Source organism: Nyctereutes procyonoides, unplaced genomic scaffold (assembly GCF_905146905.1).
Source record: "Nyctereutes procyonoides isolate TBG_1078 unplaced genomic scaffold, NYPRO_anot_genome, whole genome shotgun sequence".
NCBI lineage: Eukaryota > Metazoa > Chordata > Mammalia > Carnivora > Canidae > Nyctereutes > Nyctereutes procyonoides.
The window spans coordinates 5061653-5084625 of NW_026575025.1; the positions used below are offsets into that span (position 1 = coordinate 5061653).

General features: G+C 47.3%; 2 protein-coding genes and 1 pseudogene across 2 annotated transcripts; 1 reads left to right on the forward strand and 2 right to left on the reverse strand.

The window, feature by feature from the left end:
• Positions 1–966: 966 nt before the first annotated feature.
• On the reverse strand, positions 967–2564 carry LOC129500247 (keratin-associated protein 5-5-like; the record flags this gene model as incomplete). The annotated part of the gene is made up of 1 exon (XM_055310458.1): positions 967–2564. A coding segment is annotated over one exon (630 nt), but the record flags the coding sequence as incomplete, so codon positions are not given.
• A 6242-nt stretch (positions 2565–8806) lies between these two features.
• LOC129500228 (keratin-associated protein 5-3-like) lies at positions 8807–9888 on the reverse strand. The gene has a single exon (XM_055310419.1). The coding sequence runs from the start codon at positions 9826–9828 to the stop codon at positions 9265–9267; it is 564 nt and encodes a 187-aa protein (XP_055166394.1). The 5' UTR covers positions 9829–9888; the 3' UTR covers positions 8807–9264.
• A 7063-nt stretch (positions 9889–16951) lies between these two features.
• Positions 16952–18353, forward strand: LOC129500195 (keratin-associated protein 5-4-like; annotated as a pseudogene).
• The last annotated feature ends 4620 nt before the right edge of the window (positions 18354–22973 follow it).

A 22973-nucleotide genomic window follows, 5' to 3' on the forward strand; every position in this document is an offset into this window, starting at 1 on the left:
TGCCACTTGAGTTTGCCCCCACCCACACGGTCTTAATCCAGGGTGTGTCAGAACAGGAAAATGTTTCTCTGCTGGCACTGCAGAAAAATAGTACTTTACAGTTTGCTTCCCCATCCTCATCCTCTGCTCTTCATCTGGCTCCTTGCTCCCTGGTGGGACCAAGAGGGTTTTACTTTCTTCAGAGGAGACCATGGTACAGAAAACAAAGATCAAACTGGGGCAGAGGCTCATTTGAGGATTTGATGATAAAAAGTGATGGCTCCTGCTCCTGAAAAGCACATGCTCGCAAACCTTACATGCATACATGCACACATATGCACATCCAGACACACACTTACATGTACACATCTCACACACATGCCTGCTTACACACATGCACATGCTAGCACACACACCCTTACACGCACATCTTCACATACATGTAACGGTCTCTCACACATGCACATGCTCTCACAGCCCTTACACACATGCTTACATACGTGTGCACATGCTCACACACACCCTTACATGCATGCATACACACATGCCCACAATTGCACACGTGCACAGGCTCATGCACACACCCTTATATGCACACATGTGTGCACATGCACACCTGCATACACATGCACATGCACATGCACATGCTTGTACATATACCCTTACATGCATGGATGCACATACATGCACACCCACAGATTCATGCACACGCTTGCACACACCCTCACGTGCATGCATGCATGAACCCGCACACAGATGCACATATCCTTATATGCACACATGCTTACACACACGTACACGAATGCACATATGCGTGTACACATACACCTCTCTGGTGTCTAAGGGCTTCAAATTTTCAGAATTGGAGGAGAAGTGAGTTTTTGTGCAAAGAGCTCACTCTTCCTCTGATTGGAGAGTGGCTTCTCTGGAGATGTTCTGGTTGCCTCCAGGATGCAGGCGCTTTCAAGGCACAATAGAGAGAAGGCATGGCATTTCTGTTTGCTTTATTAAGATTTGAAAACATAAATCCCCTTAGAACAAATAGCAAGCCATTAAATCATTCTGATGTTATCCTGTGTTATTTATTCAAAATGATATCTAAGACCAATAGGGAAGGTCACTTTGAGTTCCCTGACTCAGAAACAAAGGGGGGCAGCCTCGTCTTCCCATCTGCTCCCCAGTCCAATGGTCTACCCCAAACTACTCAAAAGTATTGGCTGGTCCCCACTCCCTTTGCCCTGGCTAGTCTCTACCCCTCACCCCAGTGGTGTCCTGTTGCCCTGGTGGCTGCCTGGACCTTTGTTGTCCTCCAGCACCACAGTCCTGGTCGCCTCTGGGCAGGTGCACCTCTGGGTGGGTGTCATGTCCTGTTCTCGCCTGGGCTCCAGTTCTTCATGGGGTGCATGCAGTGGGCACTAAGCACACCGTGTTGCATGGGGCACAGGGTTACTGGATACCCTGGTGGGACTCAGGAAGTCCAAAGGAGGATAACACTCCAGGGAGAGGACAGAAGTGGGAGATTAACAGAAGCAGGAAGAAAGAATCACTAGGACTTGTGGGGAATGGGTATGTTTATTTAAAGGTCTGACAAGGTCAAGAAGCTCAGAATGCACAGACTATAAGAGACAGGGAATTAGCATGTGGCATCAGGAGCTTCCCTCAGGGAGATGCCTGGGTGCTGGACTGGGGCCGGGGGAGAAGAGATCAGAGTATCCTGGCAGACCGTGGTAACCTGGGAATGGAGGCTGTTGAGAGCCTTTCTGGAGGAGATGACCAGATGGTAAGGGGGACAGGCCCCTCTTGGGGGGTGTGAGCAAGCTATTTCTGCCCTAAACATTCCTGCTTCCCATTCCAAGAAAAAGCAGGCCAGGGCTGTGATTCAGGGGTTTGAGATGGAGCACTGAACTCTGTCCTGGGCATTAGATCTGTAGCCAGGGGGTGCATGTGCTAAAGAATCAAATCTTGCACTGGCAGCAAACAGGGACACAGCAGCTGGACTGGGAGCAGCAGGGTTTGCAGCAGCTGGACTGGCAGCAGCAGGGTTTGCAGCAACAGGACTGGGAGCAGCAGGGTTTGCAGCAGCTGGACTGGGAGCAACAGGGCTTGCAGCAGCTGGACTCACAGCAGCAGGGTTTGCAACAGCAGGACTGGGAGCAGCAGGGTTTGCAGCAGCAGGACTGGGAGCAGCAGGGTTTGCAGCAACAGGACTGGGAGCAGCAGGGTTTGCAGCAGCAGGACTGGGAGCAGCAGGGTTTGCAGCAGCAGGACTCACAGCAGCAGGGCTTACAGCAGCTAGACTGGCAGCAGGATGATCCACAGCCCCCCTTGGAGCCCCCACAGGACCCACAGCCCCCCTTAGAGCCCCCGCAGGACCCACAGCCCCCTTGGAGCCCCACAGGACCCACAGCCCCCTTGGAGCCCCCGCAGGACCCACAGCCCCCCTTGGAGCCCCCGCAGGACCCACAGCTAGAGCAGGGACAGGCCGGCACACAGCAGCACACGGGCTTGCAGCAGCAGACAGGCACACAGCAGCTGGAGCCACAGCCCCCGAGCAGCCACAGCAGCTCATGGTTCTGGTGGGTGGAAGGTAGAGCAGGTCAGAGGAGCAGGTGCAGAGGGGAGGTGTTCAGGTGTGGAGCCTCCTGGGCCGGGGGCCCTTATATACCTGCCCGGGGTCAGATAAGATGTTGGGCACATGGTCACTTCCTGGTTCCTGTTTGTGCCACTTTCTCGCAGAAAAATTCTGAGTATTTTAAAGAATTTAAAAATGCGCATGTTCTGGTATTTATGAGAACCCCTTAGTGTGTTTTGCAGACACTCCAGCACAGAGCTTCCATCACCTGACAGGGCTTGTGTTTCAGGTTTTGCAGGAGACAGAAGCAGTGCCTCAGGGTCCTACAGGTCATCACCCTGACATGACCCCTGACCCTGTCTGAACCCCGAACAGTCTTGACAGTGTCCCAAAGAGCACATGAGAGGTGGGCTCAGGGTGTGGAGAGTGTGGGAAGCAGAAAGCCACTGTGGCGGTGGGGAATGGGGGAGTGTCCTTCCTGTTCGTCTCAGGGCAGGTGGTACCCATGATTCTGGGCTGGGAACCTGGGGGCACAGCCCGGGCTGGTCACCATCCTGCTTGAATTGCATTGTACTTTGACTTTAACTGCAGGGCATGGTGGTGCTGAGATGTCATCAGGCATCTCCTGGATTCCACACATGCTCCTCCTTACTTCTATTATGATTAGCAGCCAGATTTTTCTTTGATAATCGGGTTCAATCACTGCAGTCAGTACAAAGCCCCTCTGCCTGTTGACTCTGAGGCACGAGGGGCCCTAGGTGGCCGGGGGGCCGCCTGAAACTCCAGTCCAGTGGAATGGTTGTGTGTCCCTGGTGGAAGTGTTTCTCCCCGTGTATCTAAGACCAGAGCACAAGGTCATGGGGATTGGAAACAAACATCTTGCCAGCGGGTCAGTAGAGAAAATAGTGAGGGAGGATGTAGTGAGAATCATCACGTGTGCATCTTTCCAGTTCTTGATGGCAGGTACTCTCCATGGGGTTCCTCAGAAGCACAATCTGCCTTTTGTTTACTCTTATCCTGGGGACAGGTGTCTGGTGGTTCCACCTGGCCTTTCCCACCCCCATAGCTCTCAACCCATAGAGCAGGGAGCCACGTGTGAGAACATTTCTCCCCAAAAAAGGTTTTGATTGCTTGAGGTTTTCAAATTAATATTCAATTTGTTAGCATTGCAATTTATTATTTTATTTTTAAAAAGATTTTATTTATTTGTTTGAGAGAGAGAGAAGGAGCAGAGGGAGAGGGACAAGGGGACTCCAAGCCGAGTGTGGAGCTTGATGCTGGGCTGAACTCAGGGTTCGACTCATGATCCCACAACCCCAAGATCATGACTTGAGCTGAAACAAACAATCAGCTGCCCAAGTGACTGAGCCACCCAGGCATCCCTGTTATCATTTAAAATGCGTCTAAAAGGGTCACCTGGGTGGCTGAGCGGATGGGCATCTGCCTTTGGCTCAGGGCATGATCCTGGGGTCTGGGATTGGGTCCCACGTCGGGCTCCCTGCAGGGAGTTTGCTCCTCCCTCTGCCTGTGTCTCTGAGTCTCTCTCTCTCTGTGTCTCTCATGAATAAATAAATAAAATCTATTTAAAAAATACAATGCTTCTAAAAACTTTATAAAGACAACTTACAAATATATAAAATAAATATATTTTATAGATATTGATATCTTTATTTTACAAAACATAGATATATATAATAAATCTAATAGTAACTGTCAAAGGGACCTATGGCTAATGTTTCACTGCTCAAACTGAAATAACTGAAAGTCTTTTAAGCTTAAATATTCCATCGCCTCTATTAGTTTGATAAATTCCCTTTAACATCCTAAACCACGCATGAAAATTAGTTACCTCTGGTTTCTCTTTTATAACTATTCCACAGTTCTTGGATGTTCTGTTCCATTTCCCCAGGTGTTTTTTTTTTTTTTCTTTCAGTTTGGGAAATATCTACTGACGTGCCTCTGAGTTCATGGATTCTTTCCTCACCATGTCCAGTCTACTGATGAGCCCATCAAAGACTTTTCATTTGTGGCACGGTGGATTTGAGCTCAGCCTCTCTTTGATTCTTTCTTAGGATCTCCCTCTCACTGCTTACATTACCCGTTTGCTCTCACATGTTTCCTTACAGCATTGCCATATTAGTCATAGTTATTTTTTTAATTTTTAAAAATATTTTATTTATTCATGAGACACACACACACACAGAGAGAGAGAGAGAGAGAGAGAGGCAGAGACACAGGCAGAGGGAGAAGCAGGCTCCATGCAGGGAGCCCAACGTGGGACTCGATCCCAGGTCTCCAGGATCACACCCTGGGCTGAAGGTGGCACTAAACCGCTGAGCTACCCAGGCTGCCCAGTCATAGTTATTTTCGCTTCCTCGTCTGATAATTTCAAAATCTCTGCCATGTCTGGGTCTGGGTCTGGCGCTTGCTCTGTATCTTCTAGCTATGCTGTTTGCCTTTTAGTATTTTTTTGTTGAAAGAGGGACATGATGTACCAGGTGAAAGGAATTGTGGTAAGTAGGCCTGTAGGGCTGTATTAATAAGGTGTGGGTGGAAAGTAAGTCTTCTCAGTCTCTTGATAACCTTGACTGTGACCTTTACAAGTGCATCTTAGTTTTTCTTCCTCCCAACCAAGGTGGTCATGAAGTCTGGGGGCTGGAGCTGGTGTTTCCCTCCCTCCAGGCCACTTGGGCTCTGATAAGACCCCAGCAAGGTTAGGCTTGGTAAAATAATTTATCCCGAGGGCAGACCTTATTAAAAACAGAGTGCTCTGGCCTATTTCAAATGTCTACTTCCATCCTTCCCTGGCCAAAAGCATGAGAGGGTATTTTGATTGTGTCCACCTGGAGGTTTTAACTCCCAGACATGTCCATACTGACATTTTCCTACCCTGGTTCTGGCTCTCATGGAGGTCCCTGCTTCTTTAAGTTGTGATTCTCTGTCCCTGCCCATTTGTCTCTCCAGTTTCTAGTGGCGGCAGTATGCCCCATGACCTCAGATCCTTGGAGCATTTTCTTGTGTGGATGGGAGTGGCCACCTCCAAGCTTCTTACATGCTCGATTGGAGTGGTTTCCCTCTTCAAGACACTTTAAAAACCTCTAAAAATTGATATCTCTTCTACTACGTAATGTATATGGACCAGATAAATATAGCCCTTGGATATAATAAATATCAACTTCTAAATACTTTAACACTATCTTTAAATTTAGTTAAGGTTATTTATGATTTTTACCTTGAAATGAAAATCTAAAGTCAATAACTAAAATATACACCTTTGATGGAAACCACAAGGTGATTTGGTAAATGGTAAGAAATGTACAGATTTTTTTTTTCAAAACAAAGTCGTATAACATGAATTTTAAAATTGAGATATAATTCACATATGATAAAAATCCACTCTTAACTGGGTACAACTCAGTGGTTTTTAGTAGATTCACAAAGTTATACAAACATTACTCCTGTCTCATTTCAGATCATTTTCATCACCTCCCCAAAGAAATTCCATAATGTTAGCAGTTAGCATCCATTCTTCCCTTCCCACCCAGTCCCCATAATATACTAATCTTCTTCCTGGCCTTGTGGATTCACTTACTTTGAACATTTCATATAAATGGGATCATATGTGGCCTTCTGTGTCTGTCTTCTTTCAGTTAGTGTAATTTTTTTCAAAGTTTTGTTTATGTTGTACCATGTATAAGAACTTTATACTTTTTTAGGACTAAATAGCATTCTATTGTGTGGATATACCATATGTTGTTTATTCATGCATCAGTTGGTGGACATGTGGGTATTTCTACCTTGTGGCAGTTGTGATTCGTGCTACTATAAACATTAGTGCATGGATCTTTGCATGACTTCAGTTTTCAGATCTCTTGGGGACATCGAGCGATGGAATTTCTGAGTCCTACGGTAACTGTTGAACATTTGAGGAGCTGCCAAACTATTTTTCAAAGTAGCTTCCCCATTTTTTACTCCCATTGGCAATGTACAAGGGCTCCAGTTTCTTCCACATCCTCACCAACATTTGTTATTATTACCTGTCTTTTTGATCATAGCCATCTGAGACAGCTTGAAGTGGGACCTCCCTGGGTTTTGATCAGCACTTCCCTGATTCCTAATAATGTTGAGCATCTCTTCATTGGCTTATTAGCTATTTGTGTATCTTCCTGGAAAAATACCTATTCAGGGATCCCTTGGTGGCGCAGCGGTTTGGCGCCTGCCTTTGGCCCAGGGCGCGATCCTGGAGACCCAGGATTGAATCCCACATCGGGCTCCCAGTGCATGGAGCCTGCTTCTCCCTCTGCCTATGTCTCTGCCTCTCTCTCTCTGTGTGTGACTATCATAAATAAATAAAAAAAATAAAAAATAAATAAATGAAAAATACCTATTCAAATACTTTGCTAAATTTTGAGTTATTTGTCTTATAAATATTTTTCTTGAGTAGTTTTTGTATATTCTGGATATAAGCCAATGTCTGATTTGTAAATATTTTCTCTTATCTGTAGGCACTAATGTTCATAGTAGCACTATGAAGGCAGACGCTTCACCAACTGAGCAACCCAGGCACTCCGATAGTTTATAGTTTTAACTTTTATGATTAAGTTATTGATCCAGTTAGAGGGTTTTTTGTGTTGCTATTTTTGCACAGGATGGGAGAGGGAGAGAACTTCATTCTTTTGAAAGTGGATATCTCATCATCCCAGCACTATTTATTGAAAAGACTCTTCCACTGAATTATCTTGGAACCCTTGTTGAAGATCAATTGAACATAATTTAGAGGGTTCATCCCTATACTCTCAGTTCTATTCCATTGATCTGTTAGTCTATCCTTATGCCAGCACCACACTGCCTCAATAATGTGGCCTTGAAGCACACTTTGAAATTGGGATGTGTGGATACTTCACCTTTGGTTTTTTGTTTTTTTTTTTTTTGCAAGGTTTTTTTTGACTATCTGAGATTCCTTGAATTTTCATTTGAATCTTAGGATCAGATGCTCAATTTCTGCAAGAAGCAACCTGGTATTTTGATAAGGGTTGCATTCCGTCTGCCGATCAACTTTTGGAAGATTGTCACTTTAACAACATGTCTTCTGATACATGAATGTTGGGTGCCTTTCCATTTATTTTGGTCTTTAACTCCTTTCAATGATGTTTTGCAGTTTTCAGTAAGCAAGTCTTGCATTTTTTTTGGTTAAGATTATTCTTTAGTCTTTTGTTCTTTTTGATAAGATTGTTTTCTTAATTTATTTTTATTGTTTGTTTATTATTAATTTTTCTTTTCTTAATTTGAATGATGTTTGCTCACTGCTAGTGTATAGAAATACGACTGACTTTTGTCTATTGATGTTGTATCCTGCAACCTACTGAATTCACTTATTTGTATGTGTGTGTGTGTGTGTGCGTGTGTGTGTTTCTTAGGAGTTTTTTATATGTAAGATAATATATTCAGTAAGTAGAGATTTTTCATTTCTTCTTTGCTAACCTGGATGCCTTTTATTTATTTCTCTTGCCTTATGATCCTGGGTATACCGTCAGTGCAACATTGAATAGAAGTGGTGACTGGATATCTCCTTGTTCCTGACCTAGAAGGGAAACATCCAGGCTTTCTCTATGAAGTGTGAGGTCAACTGTGGATTTTTGGTAGATGCCCTTTATCAGGTTGAGGAAATCCCCTTCTGTTCCTCCCGGTGCTGAATCAAAGCTGTGACATCTATGAGTGGTGGGTTCCTACTGACTCGGAGCCTAGAGATGGAGAGAGTGCTCTATACTCTATGCTGAGCCACACCATCTCTGGTCCTTGATGCAGCACAATTTCTATTTTTGTCCTATAGAACATCTCAGGAACACAGATCACTTTAGCCTCACTTCCCTCTCTCTAGGCTTGACTCCTGCTCTGGGGCCTGGATGGGCACAGAGACCACACACTGTATCCCTTCTAAGGCAAATCATCTCATGGGGAAGGAACAGCATCCATTATTCCAACAAAGACAAACTCTGAATCCATTTAGATGCAGCTGGAACTCTCTCTATACTAATAAGAGATACTCTTTCATTCACTCATCCATTCACTAATCCTTTACTCATTCATACATACATGCAGTGATTCCTTCATTAATTAAACAAATCTTTATGGACTGACCACTGGGCCCGCAGTGGAGAGACAGCAATGAACAACTTAAGCAGTGAGACAAGGGAAACATGGTCAGTTTTGCTAATGAGACAGGATAGAAGAGAAAAGTCACCATGAGACCAAGGCTTATGGGTAGAGAGTTTATTTAGTGGTTCACCAAGATCTGTTGGAATCTTAATACAACTGTGTTAATTAGGCCAGTTACATGAGATGGTTGCATGCTAATGCCATAAAGCTCCTAGTGAGTAGAAGAAAGCAAAGATTTTGTGCCTCATATATAATGACATAAACAGGGACTTCAGCCACCTCCTTGCCCTGTGGGCCACTTCCATATAGTCTGGCTCAGGCATTAGGGCATGTGGGAGGAGAGGCAAGGTACTTGAAGGATGGGATCCCTTTTTAGGGAATGGGTATGGGAATAGTCCATTCCCTTCCCACAAAGGCTGGGGGGAAAATCCCAAGCCAGATGACTCTAGTTGTTCAGTACCTGAAGAGGAAGTGTTTACGGGATCCAGGATTTATCTATAGTCACTTGAGTGGAAACATGGGTCTTTAGGAACTACCAGAGGTCCTTAGGCAGAGCCTCAAACCTTGCACTGGCAGCAAACAGGGACACAGCAGCTGGACTGGGAGCAGCAGGGCTTACAGCAGCAGGACTGGGAGCAGCAGGGCTTACAGCAGCAGGACTGGGAGCAGCAGGGTTTGCAGCAGCAGGACTCACAGCAGCAGGGTTTGCAGCAGCAGCTGGACTGGGAGCAACAGGGTTTGCAGCAGCAGGACTCACAGCAGCAGGGTTTGCAACAGCAGGACTGGGAGCAGCAAGGTTTGCAGCAGCAGGACTGGGAGCAGCCACAGGAGCCACAGCCCCCCTTGGAACCCCCGCAGGACCCACAGCCCCCCTTGGAGCCCCCACAGGACCCACAGCCTCCCTTGGAGCCCCCACAGGACCCACAGCCCCCCTTGGAGCCCCCGCAGGACCCACAGCCCCCCTTGGAGCCCCCGCAGGACCCACAGCCCCCCTTGGAGCCCCCGCAGGACCCACAGCTAGAGCAGGGACAGGCCGGCACACAGCAGCACACGGGCTTGCAGCAGCAGACAGGCACACAGCAGCTGGAGCCACAGCCCCCAGAGCAGCCACAGCAGGTCATGGTTCTGGTGGGTGGAGTGTGGAGCAGGTCAGAGGAGGAGGTGCAAGGGGAGGGGTTCAGGTGTTGAGCCTCCTGGGCCAGGGCCCTTTATATATCTGAGCATATGTTCACTTCCTTATGTTTGTTTATGCTCTATTCTCAGGTAAATTCTGGCGGCCATGTACTAAAAATAGGTATGACAAACTTTATAATTGTGTCACATTTTTTGCATTTTTACTCTGTTCATTGATTGCCTTCGGTCCTTTCTGTGTCAGCTGTAGTGACTGAAGCTATAGATTCAGGATCTGGCTTCTGTCCCACCTCTGGATTCTCTGGGCTTTTTTAGAATTCAAAATCCTGAGCCTTGTGTTTTGTTCTACTTGAGAGTCTCCCCATCCACGGACCAGCACCGTGCTGTGGTCCTACAACATGTCTCACAGCCAGTAGACCCACTGTGCCCTCAGCTCTCTCCTTCTTTCTTTTCTTTCATTTGACTTTTATCTGAGTTACAAGCAACACCGTGAAGTGAACAACAAGCACAAATAGTAGCAGAGACAGCTGTGGGTGGCTCCATCTCTCTCAGATTTTCCAGCTTTGTCTGCTATTAGCTCAACCACTGTTTTTAAGAAACACGACTGTGTTTCTATCTATTGGCGTTCCTGTTTAAATGCTATCTGTGGGCTCTCCTGACTCCCCTGCTACCTGCCTTCCCAGCACCAACTCCTGGACTAGCCCACAGATTCATCCCAGCTGTTGGGACAGCGATCATCAATCCCCTGGTCATCCGTTCTGCTTGCTGGGCATTCCCTAATTACAGCTGTGTTTCCTTGGGGATGATGCCTTGGGGAGTTGGGGCTCCCTCCTCTTCGGGAAGATGCCCTCTGTGCTCTCTGACATCCATCTCCCATTAGTGGATCCCATGGATTTATTTATTTATTTATTCATGAGAGACACAGAGAGAAAGAGAGGCAGAGATACAAGCAGGCTCCATGCAGGGAGCCCGACGCAGTACTCGATCCCAGGACTCCAGGATCACGCCTTGGGCCGAAGGCAGGCGCTAAACCGCTGAGCCACCCAGGGATCCCCTGAGCCACCTAGGGGTCCCTGGATCCCATGGATTTAATTTGGTTTACTTCCTTTTCTGACTGGAACAACTCTTGTAGTAGTTTCTTGACGGAGAAAGCAATGGAAGCTCTGTCTTCAGAAAACCTGCATTTCTGAGAATGAATCCTAATTTTCACTTCAAACCTGATTGGTAGTTTGGCCAGATACACGATTCTGGGTTGGAAAGTTTCCCTTAGAACAGGAATGGAGTTGCTCTATTTCCTTCTGGCTCTTTGAGCGACAGTAGTGAACCTGAACCCTTACTTCCGCCTCTGTGTGCGCCCTCTGTGGCTTCTCCTTTCTGGGAGCTTGGAGGATCTTTCCTGGGAAACCGTTATTCTGAAATTGCACCCGGTGTGCCTGGGCTCTGGGTCTCTTTTCCTTTTTTCCGATATGTCACGCTGATACCATGCTGCCGTCCTTGGGCGTAGAAGCGGAGGTCTTTCCATCCCAGAGCGTCCTGAATGAGATCTTTGTTATCGTGCTGTCCTGCTCTGTCTGCCTCTCTTCGCTCTGCAGGCTTTGTTTGCTTGTTTGAGACACGGGGACTCAGCTGGGGCCCCGACCACCTTGTCTTATTCTTCTATGGTTCATCTCTGCCTTTCCGTTCAATTTTCTGGGATCGCTGTTCAAGGCTGGCTCTTGGCCTCTCTCTCCCGAGTCCTACTTCTGGCTATCAGACTTCCCATTTTTGAGCTTTCTCTTTCACTGTGTTTTTCTTCTGGACAGCCCACTACTGTGCTTCATGGCTCTACTCTGCTTGAAGTGTCATCTTAGCAGCCTGAAAATGCTCTCCAGGGTGCCTTGGGGGTGCTGTGCTCCTACAGCATGGTGATCCTTGGCTTCGCCTATTGACCTTTGGGAGAACCTGCCCCCCAATGGCAGGATCCATGTCCCTGTTCTCTGGGACCCTCTGTTTTTCCATAGAGGAATCACTAATTCTCTTGCGTGGAGATTCTCTTGCGTGGTCCCCAGGGTTGTCAGAAGGGAGTGAAGGAAGAGGCCAGGGTCTCAAAGTTTGTGTGTGTCCTTCCGTGTGCCCTCCCTGCCCGATCTCAGCATGGCACTCTTGGATGCAGCGTGTCCTGTGTCCCTTGGTTTCCCCATGAGTGGGAAGATGATCTAAGCCTCTCCTTCTTGTAGAGAATTTCAACGAATCTGCTTGGTGTTAGACACACCCATCCCCTGTGCCCTGCCTCAGCATCCCCGTGACCCTACACACCTTCGGTCCCAGTGGTGGTCCTGCATGTCTGCTGGCTCTGGCTTCTCCACAGCAGGGCTGTTGCTCAAGCTTCCCCTTCATTGTTGAGTCAGCAAATGCTCACCGCTCTGCTCTTTGATTTCCAATGCTCTGTGGTTGCTGTGTCCTCTTTCCTTCTCTTACCTGGGGAGTTCTTCTACTCTACTCATTATTTTACTTAGAAGGGTTCAGAAGGGGATGGAAGTGGGTGTTATTCTGTCCCATATGAAAGAACATCAACCACCACAGATCTACCCCCGCCACAAAGTTGAGGATCTCTTGGTTTAGTTGCAAAAAGGAATCCTGATGGAGCTTTTATTGGGATTGAAGTAAAGTGTAGATTAATTTAGGAATAATTGATACCTTTTTGCTGGAGAAACTTCCAGCGCAAGATCATGGTAAGCATTTACTTATGTTCAGTCTTTTCCTATTTCCCTCATAGAGGGGTTTTTCCTCTCAGTGTTATTGTGATAGAATTTATGTACATGGGATCCCTGGGTGGCGCAGCGGTTTGGCGCCTGCCTTTGGCCCAGGGCGCGATTCTGGAGACCCCGGATCGAATCCCACGTCGGGCTCTCAGTGCATGGAGCCTGCTTCTCCCTCTGCCTGTGTCTCTGCCTCTCTCTCTCTCTCTCTCTCTCTCTGTGTGTGACTATCATAAAAAATAAATAAAAATTAAAAAAAAGAATTTATGTACAGTAAATGCACCCATTTGCAGCACAGCTTTGACCAGTTTTAACAAAACTGTACACCTGGGTCACCACAAAACAAATGAGATGTCAAACATTGCCATTGGCCCAGAATGTTCCCTGGTGTCCCTTTCAACTCAGTGCCTGCCACCCCTGCTGGCCAGGAAACGCTCACCTGCTTTCTGCCACCGCAAGTGAGACTTTTCTTTTGCAGAGTTGCACATAATTGGAATCCTAGGCATTTCTCTTTCGTGTGTGTCTTCTTTCACTACGAAATTCTCTGAGGCTCCTCCGTGCTGTTTTTGCACAACTCATGGCCGACGTGACATCCCAAACACCATTTCTGGCTTGACAGCTCAGGGAGGACTGTGTTCTCTGGTTCCCCCTTTCTGTACCTGCAGCCCGGAAGCAGCCTCTAGGCAGAGAGTGGCGATGTGGGGTCCTCACCAGTTCCCTTTGCTCAGACACCAGAGCCCTTTGCTTAATGTCGCTCTGCGTCTGAACAAATTTATTTCAGATATATATTTTTAAAGATTTTATTTATTTATTTGACAGAGAGCGCACATGCGAGAGAGCGCACAAGCAGGGAGGAGGGGCAGAGGGAGAGGGAGAAGCACGTTCCACGAAGCAGGGAGCCTGATGTGGGACTCGACCCCAGGACTCTGAGATCATGACCTGAGCTGAAGGCAGATGCTTCACCGACTGAGCCATCCACGTACCCTTATGTGTGTTCTTTAAGCATTATTTTGCATGCTTTAAACGTAATGTAGTAATTGGTAATGCACTACTTTTCTTCTTCTGGAGATTGCCTTTGCAAAATGCAGTGGTTACATGAAAGAGATTTCTGTGGGTGATTAAAACAACTTAATGTACAAATGAATGACTCTCATTAAATTTACAAAGTTGTGTGGCCATCCACATAATTCACTTTTGGGACATCCTCTTCACCCCAGTAAGATCCCTTACACTTATTCAGTCAGTCGGTTTCTATTCCCACTGCCTGCCCAGGAAGCTAAGGAGCTCCCTGTTTCTATGGAGTCGCCTTCTCCTGACGTTTTATGTAAGTGGAATCATATGTGGTCTCTGTGTCTGGCTTCTTTCCCTGAGCGAAATGCACCTGAGGCACGTCCGTGTTGCTGCATTATGCAGACTCCATTGATTTTTATTGCTGAAGAGGATTCCTCTGTGTGGATATGCTGCATTTTGTTTGCCCATCACCACTTAGTGGACATTTGTGTCGTTTACACTTTGTGGCTGTTGTGGATAAAGCTGTTGGGAATGTTTGTGTGCAGAGCCTCATGTGGCCGCATGCTTCCCCTCTTTTGGGTAGAGACCTAGGGCTGGAATTCATGGGTCTCATGGTAAACGTATGTTTTTGACTTTTTAAGAATTCACAAGAGATCATGTTCTGCATTGGCCGTCCCACATGACGTTCCCACCCACGGTGCTGACACCTGTTGCTGCGGAGCACAGATGCTCTAATGGGTAGAAGACGGTATCTTGCTTTAATTTTCATTTCTGCAGTGACCAGTGATGTTGTGCCTCATTCTGGGGCATTGTCCATTACTACGTCCTCTCTGGGAAAATGTCTGTGCCCATGTCTTGTGCATACTAAATTAGGTTGTTCGTGTTCCTCTGATGGAGACGAAGACGTGTGTGTCTCAGTATTCCTTCGGATGCTCCTCGTTCTGTTCCCGGTCTCCCTTCAGGACTCTGATTACACACGAAGCACGCTGTCCCACCTCAATATTGCTTTGGAGTGTGTCCCGCCTGTCTCTCTCCCGGTGCTGCTGCGCTCTGGGCTGTGGGCATAAGTGTCTTCTAGTTTATCGGCTCTGTATTTATTGAGTCTAGACGGCTGTTGAATCTATGCAGTGACATTTTAAGAACCAATTCCTCTTTGAAGGAATATGTCCTGGGTCCGTCAGAAGAGTCGGTGATGCTACAGTAACAGGCAACTCCAGCCTCCGATGGTGGATAGCGAGGGGCCACATCTCACGGACACTCCACGTCCACAGAGAGCTGAGCGTGTTGGGGGGCGGCGCTGGCCATCTGCTTCTGTTCGCAGCAAACTCTATGTTTCTGAAAGTTGTCTTTTCTTTGAGGTGTGCGTATTCCTTTTTTCTTCCATATTATAATTTCCGCCGTGTGTGGGAGAGGCCGTGCAGGTTCTACTGCCATTCAGATGGAGGGCAGCACAAAAGAGACCATTCCTCTCATCGGTTCAAAGGACTCAAACTACAAAAGCATAGATATTGTTGTAAAACCCACTAGAGAGTCAGCAACACAAAGACATGTATACTCAGCACACCCCAGGGGAGAAGAGCTCCATGGCAGCTCTTGTGCCTGTTGGACAGTCAGAGGCCACGATGCCCCAGAGCGAGGACGAGGGGTCAGTGGACTGCTAAGACCTTTGGGAGCGGTACCTGTGGGCTGGCGGGACAGACTGTGTCTGGCAGGGCCCGCCCCCTGATTCAGAGTCCTCAGCCACTGCCAGCTCTCCCCACAGATCTCTGAGTGCGTAGGAGTCAGAGGGACAGGGACAGGATCTGTGAAGGATCCCTCATGGGGGTGGGGGCTACACTGTGCGCAGGTGAGAGCTGGGGGAGAGCCCGCTGAGCACCTGCAGCTCCCCGAGGAAGAAAGCCTAGGCACCTCACACCCAGGAAGATGATGCTGTCCAAGGAACAGAGACCCACACGTGCGGGCGAGGATGTGCAGAAATCAGAGGGCCCGGCAGTGTCGACGGGAATGTTAGTGGGTGCAGCCTCTGGAACAGGGTGACAGTTCCTCAAAAAATTACAAAGATAATTGCTGGATGGCCTAGCTGCCCCCCTTCTGCCCATATCCCCCAAAGACCTGTGTCCCCCGTGTTCACAGCAGCAACCAGGCACATGCAGCCCAAGTATCATCACAGATGAGTGGAGGAGCATGGTATGGGCCAGCCACACATGGACAGTCACTTGGCACAGAAAGGAAGGAAATTCTGACACCTGCTACAACTGGGATGCAACGTGGGGACACGATATGAACTGACCATCTGCCAGGCACCAAAGGACGAAACTTGGTGACCCACTCATGTGAGTGCCTTGGAGGCTCCAGATTCATGGGGACAGAGAGTGGATGGTGGTCACAGGAGGGAGGGATGGGGGTCAGTGTCTCCTGGGGACAGGGCCCCAGTTTTGCAAAGTGAAGATTCTGGAGATGGATGGCGGTGATGGTAGCACACAGTGTGAATGCCACTGAATGTGCACTTAAAAAATGGGTAAGATGGTAAATTTTATGTTATGTGTATTTCACCACAATAAAAACTTTGGAAAACAGGAGGGAAAAGCTAGGACAAGGGAGAAGAAATAAGAGAAGCCCCTGAGCCTTTTGGGCTCAGGACCAGGAAAAGACCCCATCCGTGTGTGCAGGGAGCAGGGATAGTGCAGGACAGCGAGGGGAACTCCTGCAGGAACCCAAAACCCAGCAGAGGGGCAGAGGACAGGGCCTTGGGTGGCATGGACATTGGAGAACATTGAACCCCAAGAAGAGCAGAAGCAAGTCCTGTCACAGGGTCACAGACAAGAGAGAAGCTCCAGGGGGGCCTGGTGACCCAGGAGCCTGAGAAAATCTCAGATTCCCTGATACTAGACAAGGGGCAGAGATGTTTCTCAGAGCTTCTGCTCCAAGACATAGTGCAGAATGCAGCTTTCCATCAGGCTCGATTTGGATCATGAACTAGAAGAGTCCAAGCTTTATAAATGTCTCCACAAAACAAAGAAACCACTAAAAAGAAAACTCTGGTGAGTCCTTCTGGAATAGCGAGAGAAGCCTAGCTAGGATACAAAGGGTCGTGGGCAAGAACAGACCAAAATCACCTTGTACCCAAATGATCACTGGGGTGGAGAGGACTCTGATGATCACTGGGGTGAAGAGGACTCTGACCCTGAAGGTTTAGAGGGGAAACATTGTGTAAAAAGGAAGTATGTCACAGGCATAAAACAATGTTTATGTTATTTTAAAATGACACACAATTTTCCTGGGGAGACAACATGAATAGAAACCAGGAAGTGATCGTGTGCCCAGCACCTCACCTGACCCCGGGCAGGTATATAAGGGGCCCCTGCCCAGGAGCCTCCACACCTGAACACCTCCCCTCTGCACCTGCTCCTCTGACCTGCTCCACCCTCCACCCACCAGAACCATGACCTGCTGTGGCTGCTCTGGGGGCTGTGGCTCCAGCTGCTGTGTGCCTGTCTGCTGCTGCAAGCCCGTGTGCTGCTGTGTGCCGGCCTGTCCCTGCTCCAGCTGTGGGTCCTGCGGGGGCTCTAAGGGGGGCTGTGGGTCCTGTGGGGGCTCCAAGGGTGGTTGTGGGTCATCTTGCTGCCAGTCCAGCTGCTGCAAACCCTGCTGCTGTGAGTCCAGCTGCTGCAAACCCTGCTGCTCCCAGTCCTGCTGCTGCAAACCCTGCTGCTGCGAGTCCAGCTGCTGCAAACCCTGCTGCTCTCAGTCCTGCTGCTGCAAACCTTGCTGCTGTGAGTTCAGCTGCTGCAAACCCTGTTGCTCCCAGTCCAGCTGCTGCAAACCCTGTTGCTCCCAGTCCTGCTGCTGCAAACCCTGCTGCTGCCAGTCGAGCTGCTGCAAACCCTGCTGCTCCCAGTCCTGCTGCTGCAAACCTTGCTGCTGTGAGTCCAGCTGCTGCAAACCCTGTTGCTCCCAGTCCAGCTGCTGCAAACCCTGTTGCTCCCAGTCCTGCTGCTGCAAACCCTGCTGCTCCCAGTCCAGCTGCTGCAAACCCTGCTGCTGCGAGTCCAGCTGCTGCAAACCCTGCTCGTCTGCTGCTGCAAACCCTGCTGCTCCCAGTCCAGTTGCTGCAAACCCTGCTGCTCCCAGTCCAGCTGCTGTGTCCCTGTGTGCTGCCAGTGCAAGATCTAAAGCTTTGAACCCAGACCTTAGGCTTCTTTCTCAATATTTGGTGAAACCTGTATTCTGTGGTTCCCCCGAATCAGCTCCTTCCCACACATCCCCTCCTGAGCTCACTATTAGAGCCTTTATCTTTCGGTTTGTGGGAGCTTGGTCTACAGACTGAGGAGGACTCAGTTCTGCTGCTGTAGAAGACAGACGTCTTTCACATGGTGGATATAGGTCCCTCTTACCTATTCTTGGGGAACCATACTTATTTGCCTGTGTCACTTCTTTGCCTGTGCACTGCCATCCTGGGCCCTGGCTTGACCTGGACTCTTGCAGATATGACAGCCTCCTGGCCCACCGTCCCTTCTGAAGATACTCCACCCCCCAAGCCTCATCCTCTTGCCTGTCCCATCTCTGACTCCATTTGAGCCAAGTCACAGGGGGGCGGCAGAGAGTGGGCTCCCCTAAATCCTAGGGACCCTTTGCCACTGAGAGTTGGCCCTGCTCTACAGCCTCTATGCTTGGCTGGCTACTGTTCCTGATCCCTCTGATTTGTGTATTGAGGCAGGAACTGAACCATGAATTCCCTAAATAAACACCCCACTCCCACCCCCTAATGTTGTTCTCGCTGTGATTCTTCATTCTGGTGTGGATGAGCAGATGCTTTGCAGCCCACGTGGCCTCAGGATGTTCCTGCAGAGTCCAAACGTGGGACCCCCTGCCCTGGATTCTGTGAAGCAAGTTGTGCGGGAGGTAAGATCCATAGTTGGGGGCAAGATATGCCAGCAGCAGAGGCCCATTTTGAGCTGTTCAAAGGTTGCCACCAACCACATGGGGCTGTTTAAATTCAAACTGGTAAAAAAAAAAAAAAATCCCATGAGGTAAATGCTTCAGTTCCTTACACACTGGCATGTTTCAAGTATGCAGTGGCCTCTTGTGGTCAGTGGTTGGCTTACAGGATAGCACATCTCCATAAAAAGCTCTGCGGGCAACTCTGGTTGGAATAGGAAAGAGCTCCCCACCAGGTGTGTCACCCAGGCCCAAGAGCTAGGGTCCAGATCCATGATTTTTCAATGCAAGTTATTAGGTAGGTGGGTGTGGTTGCTGTAACAAATTATGTCATGCAGGTTGGCTTGAAACGAGAATTTATTCTCTCACACTTCTGGAGACCAGATCCCAAATTGAGGTGTTAGGACCATACTCCCTGGGGGTCTTTGGGGACAATCTGTTCTTTGTCCTCTTCTAGCTATGGTGGCATCTTGGGTTTATGCCCATCTCACTCCAACCACCTCCCTTGGTCACATTGCCTCCTCCTGGTCTGGCTGTCCATCTCTGTCTCTCTTATAGAGACACCTAATGGTACGTGTGTCAGCCCTATAATCTGGGCAATGCCCCTTCCTCAAGATCCTTAACTTAGTTCTATCTGTGAAGACTCTTTCAAAATAAGATAACATTCACTCTTTTGTCACATAAAGTAGCATTCACAGATTCTAGGAATTTGGACAGGTATCTATATTTGGGGGGCCACAGTTCAGGTCACAATAGTCTGCCCTGTGACCCCCAAACATCTGCACTTGTCCCATGTGCAGCATACACTCACCATGTCTTGGTATTCCCTAACTTCCCAGCCCATTACAGCATCAGATCATGTTAAACACCATCAGCTCAAAAGTCCCAAATCTCATCATTTGATCTTCTGAATCAAGTATGGTTGATACTCTGGATACGATCCATCCTGGGGCAAATTTCCTCTTTGTATGAGGGCCAGAGAAACTAGAGCATAAGTTATGTGCTTCCAAAGTGCAGCGGTGGGGTATGCATAAATTAACAGGTGCAGGCATCCTCGTTCCGGGAGGAAGAAAGGGGAGGAATGAGCAGGTCATCAGTCCGGGAAGGCTTGAAATCCAGCAGGGCAGCATCCACCAGGTGTCAAGGCCTGGGAATACACAGGTGATCACGTAACTCATCATACAAACCTGGGGGGCACTTACAAAATTTAACTTTTAGTTTGAAATGTTCAAGACTCACAAAGACCTTTCAGAGTTCCTCTGTATCCCTCACCCAGCTCCCTCCAATGATAGTATTTTTTAAAAAATTATTATTGTGGTAAAATACATATAACATAAAATGTACCATCTTTACCATCTCTAAGCCCACAGCTCAGTGCATTAAGCAAGGGCATGGTGTAGGGTTTTCAGGTGGTGAAGGGTGAGGCCAGGCTGGGAATGCCTGAAAATGCTGGCCTGCACCATAGTGGGGAGCACCTTGTCCAAATTTGGAGCAGAGGAGGAAGAGGGAGAGGTGGGCCTGCAAGGTATCAGCATCACACACCAAAGATGAAGTTGCGCCCCTTACAGTGTGTTTGTCCATCCACTCACTGAAAGGCATTTAGGTGTCTTCATTTTTTGGCTATTATACATTAAGCCACTTTATGCATATGTGTATGGATTTTTGTGTGCACATTTGTTTTTATTTCCTCTAGGAGAGTATTCAGAATGCAGCCACTGGGTCATATGGTGTTTGATTTACTTTATAGGAAACACCAGCCAGTCTTCTAGAGCAGCTGCACCATTCTGCATTCCCCCCTGGCGGAGCATAACAGATCCAGTTGTTTCCAGCACTTGGTTTTTCCAGTAACTTCAATTTAAGCCACTCTAGCAGGTGTGTTGTGGTTTCTCATTGTGCCTTTAATTTGCGTTTTCTAATGGTCATGATGCCGAACATCTTCACAAGTGAATCCCAGCCATTCACACATCTTCACTGAAAAGTCTTTTCATATGTTTTGCCCATTTTTAAATTAGAGTGTTTTTCTCACTGTTGCATCTGGAGACGTCTTTATATACTTCATAGCCAAACCGTTTCTGACATTTGTGATTTTCAAATATCTTCTCCCTCTCTGTGCTTGTTTTTCCATCCTCTTGATGGGAGTTCCACAGAGTAACACTTTTTAATTTTGATGAAATCCAATTCATCAGGTTGTTCTTTTGTGGATTGTCTTTAGTGCTCTAAGAATGCCTTATCTGTCTAACCCTAGGTCGTGAAGATTTTTCTCTGTTTTCCTCTAGACATTTTATTGTGATTTTTTAAAGATTTATTTATTTCTTCATGAGAGACACAGACTGAGAGAGAGAGACAGAGACAGGCAGAGGGAGAAGCAGGCTCCATGCAGGGAGCCTGATGTGGGACTCGATCCTGGATCCCAGGATCATGACCTGAGCCAAAGGCAGGTGCCCAACTGCTGAGCCACCCAGAGGTCCCAGCTTTGTGGTTTCTATCCTATGATCTGTTTTGAGTTAGTATTTAATAAAATATGAGTTTTAGGTCAAGATTATTTTCCTCCTACAAATGGCTAATTATTCCAGTGTTACCTGTTGAAAAGTCCATCCTTCTACCATTGAATTGGTTTTGTATCTTTGTCAAAAACCATCTGGCCCTGGATGCCTGGGTGGTTCAGTGGTTGAGAATCTGCCTTTGGCTCAAGTGGTGATCCTGGATCCTGGGATGGAGTCCCGCATCGGGCTCCCTGCATGGAGCCTGCTTCTCCCTCTGCCTAGGTCTCTGCCTCTCTCTCTGTGCCTCTCACGAATAAATAAATAAAAGCTTTAAAAGAAAATAAAATCGTAAAAAAAAAATTATCTGGGGATGCCTGGGTGGCTCAGTGGTTGAGTGTCTGCCTTCGGCTCAGGGTACGATCCCAGGGTCCTGGGATTGAGTCCCACATCAGATTCCTTGCTGGGAGTCTGCTTCTCCCTCTGCATGTGTCTCTGCTTCTCTCTCTGTGTCTCTCATAAAAAAATAAATAAAATAAAAAAAAAAACATCTGGCCCTACTTGTGTGGCTTTATTTCTGTATTCTCTATTCTGTTACATTCTCTTCTCTGTTTGCTACATTTGATTCCCTATTTGTTACATTCTGTCCTCTATACTGTTACATTGGTCTACATGCCTTTCCTTCCCCCCCCCACGCCACACACTGTCTTAGTCTTTGTAGCTATACAGTAAGTCTTAAAGTCAAGTAGTGTTATTCCTGTAACTATCTTCCTTTTCAAGATTGCTGCGACTATTGTAGTTAACCTTTCTTTATAATTTTTTAGAATCAGCTTGTCTGAATCTACAAAGAATCCTGCTGGGATTTTGATGGAACTTTCTCTTTCATTGTAGATCAGGGTGAGAGAATAGACATTTTAGCTATGTTGAGTTTTCCAATCCATGAACATTGTGGATCTCTCTATTTGTATAGATCTTTTTTGGTTTCCTTCATTAGCATTTTGTGGTTTTCAGCACACTGTGTCTATATATTTTTTTGTTACACTTTGCCTATGCATTTTATTTTTTGGAGCAACTGTAAATGATATTGTGCTTTAAATTTGGTTTCCAGGTGTTTATTGCTATCAAATAGACATATGGTTGATTTTTTTGTGTTGACCTTGTATCTCATGACTTTACTAGACTCAAAACTCATTTATTGACTCCAAGGGTTTTTTGTTTGTTTTGTTTGTAGATTCCTTAGGATTTTTTACTTTTTAGAGTTTTCCTGAGATCCTGAATCCTAATCTTAATCTTTAACTTTTATGCCTTTCTTTCATTCTCTTTCTTCTTTCTTTCTTTCTTTCTTTCTTTCTTTCTTTCTTTCTTTCTTTCTTTCTTTCTTCTTTCCTTTTCTCTTCTTTTCTTTTTTAAAAGATTTCATTTATTTATTCATGAGAGACACACAGAGAGAGGCAGAGACATAGGCAGAGGGAGAAGGAGGCTTCCTGCAGGGAGCCCCACGTGGGGCTTGATCTCAGGATCCCAGGATCACGATCTGAGCTGAAGGCAGTTGCTCAACCACTGAGCCACCCAGGTGTCCCTCCTTAGGATTTTTTATACAATCACATCTTCCTGTGTGTAAAGTCCAGGAAAACTCAGCTCCCAGCTCACTGGGCTTCCTTGGAGCTGCTCTCAGTCTGTGGCCTTCATGACGGTTCTGTTTCTTCTCACCTTTCATGTTCTCAGTTGCTCCTGCTCCCCAGGGCTCTGTCCTCAACTGCTCTTCTCTACACCCTATAATCGACCTTAAGCTGATGTTATCTGGCTTTGCTCATTCCTGGTTTTGTTACCACTGTCATGGTTGGCAGCTTCTGGATCTGCACTCAGGCCCTGAACTCCAGGCCTGCTCATCTGACTGTACTTGGGATGTTTTGAGGTCCTATGGATTCTGTGAATGAGATCTGTCCTCATCTCCCCAAACTTGTCTTT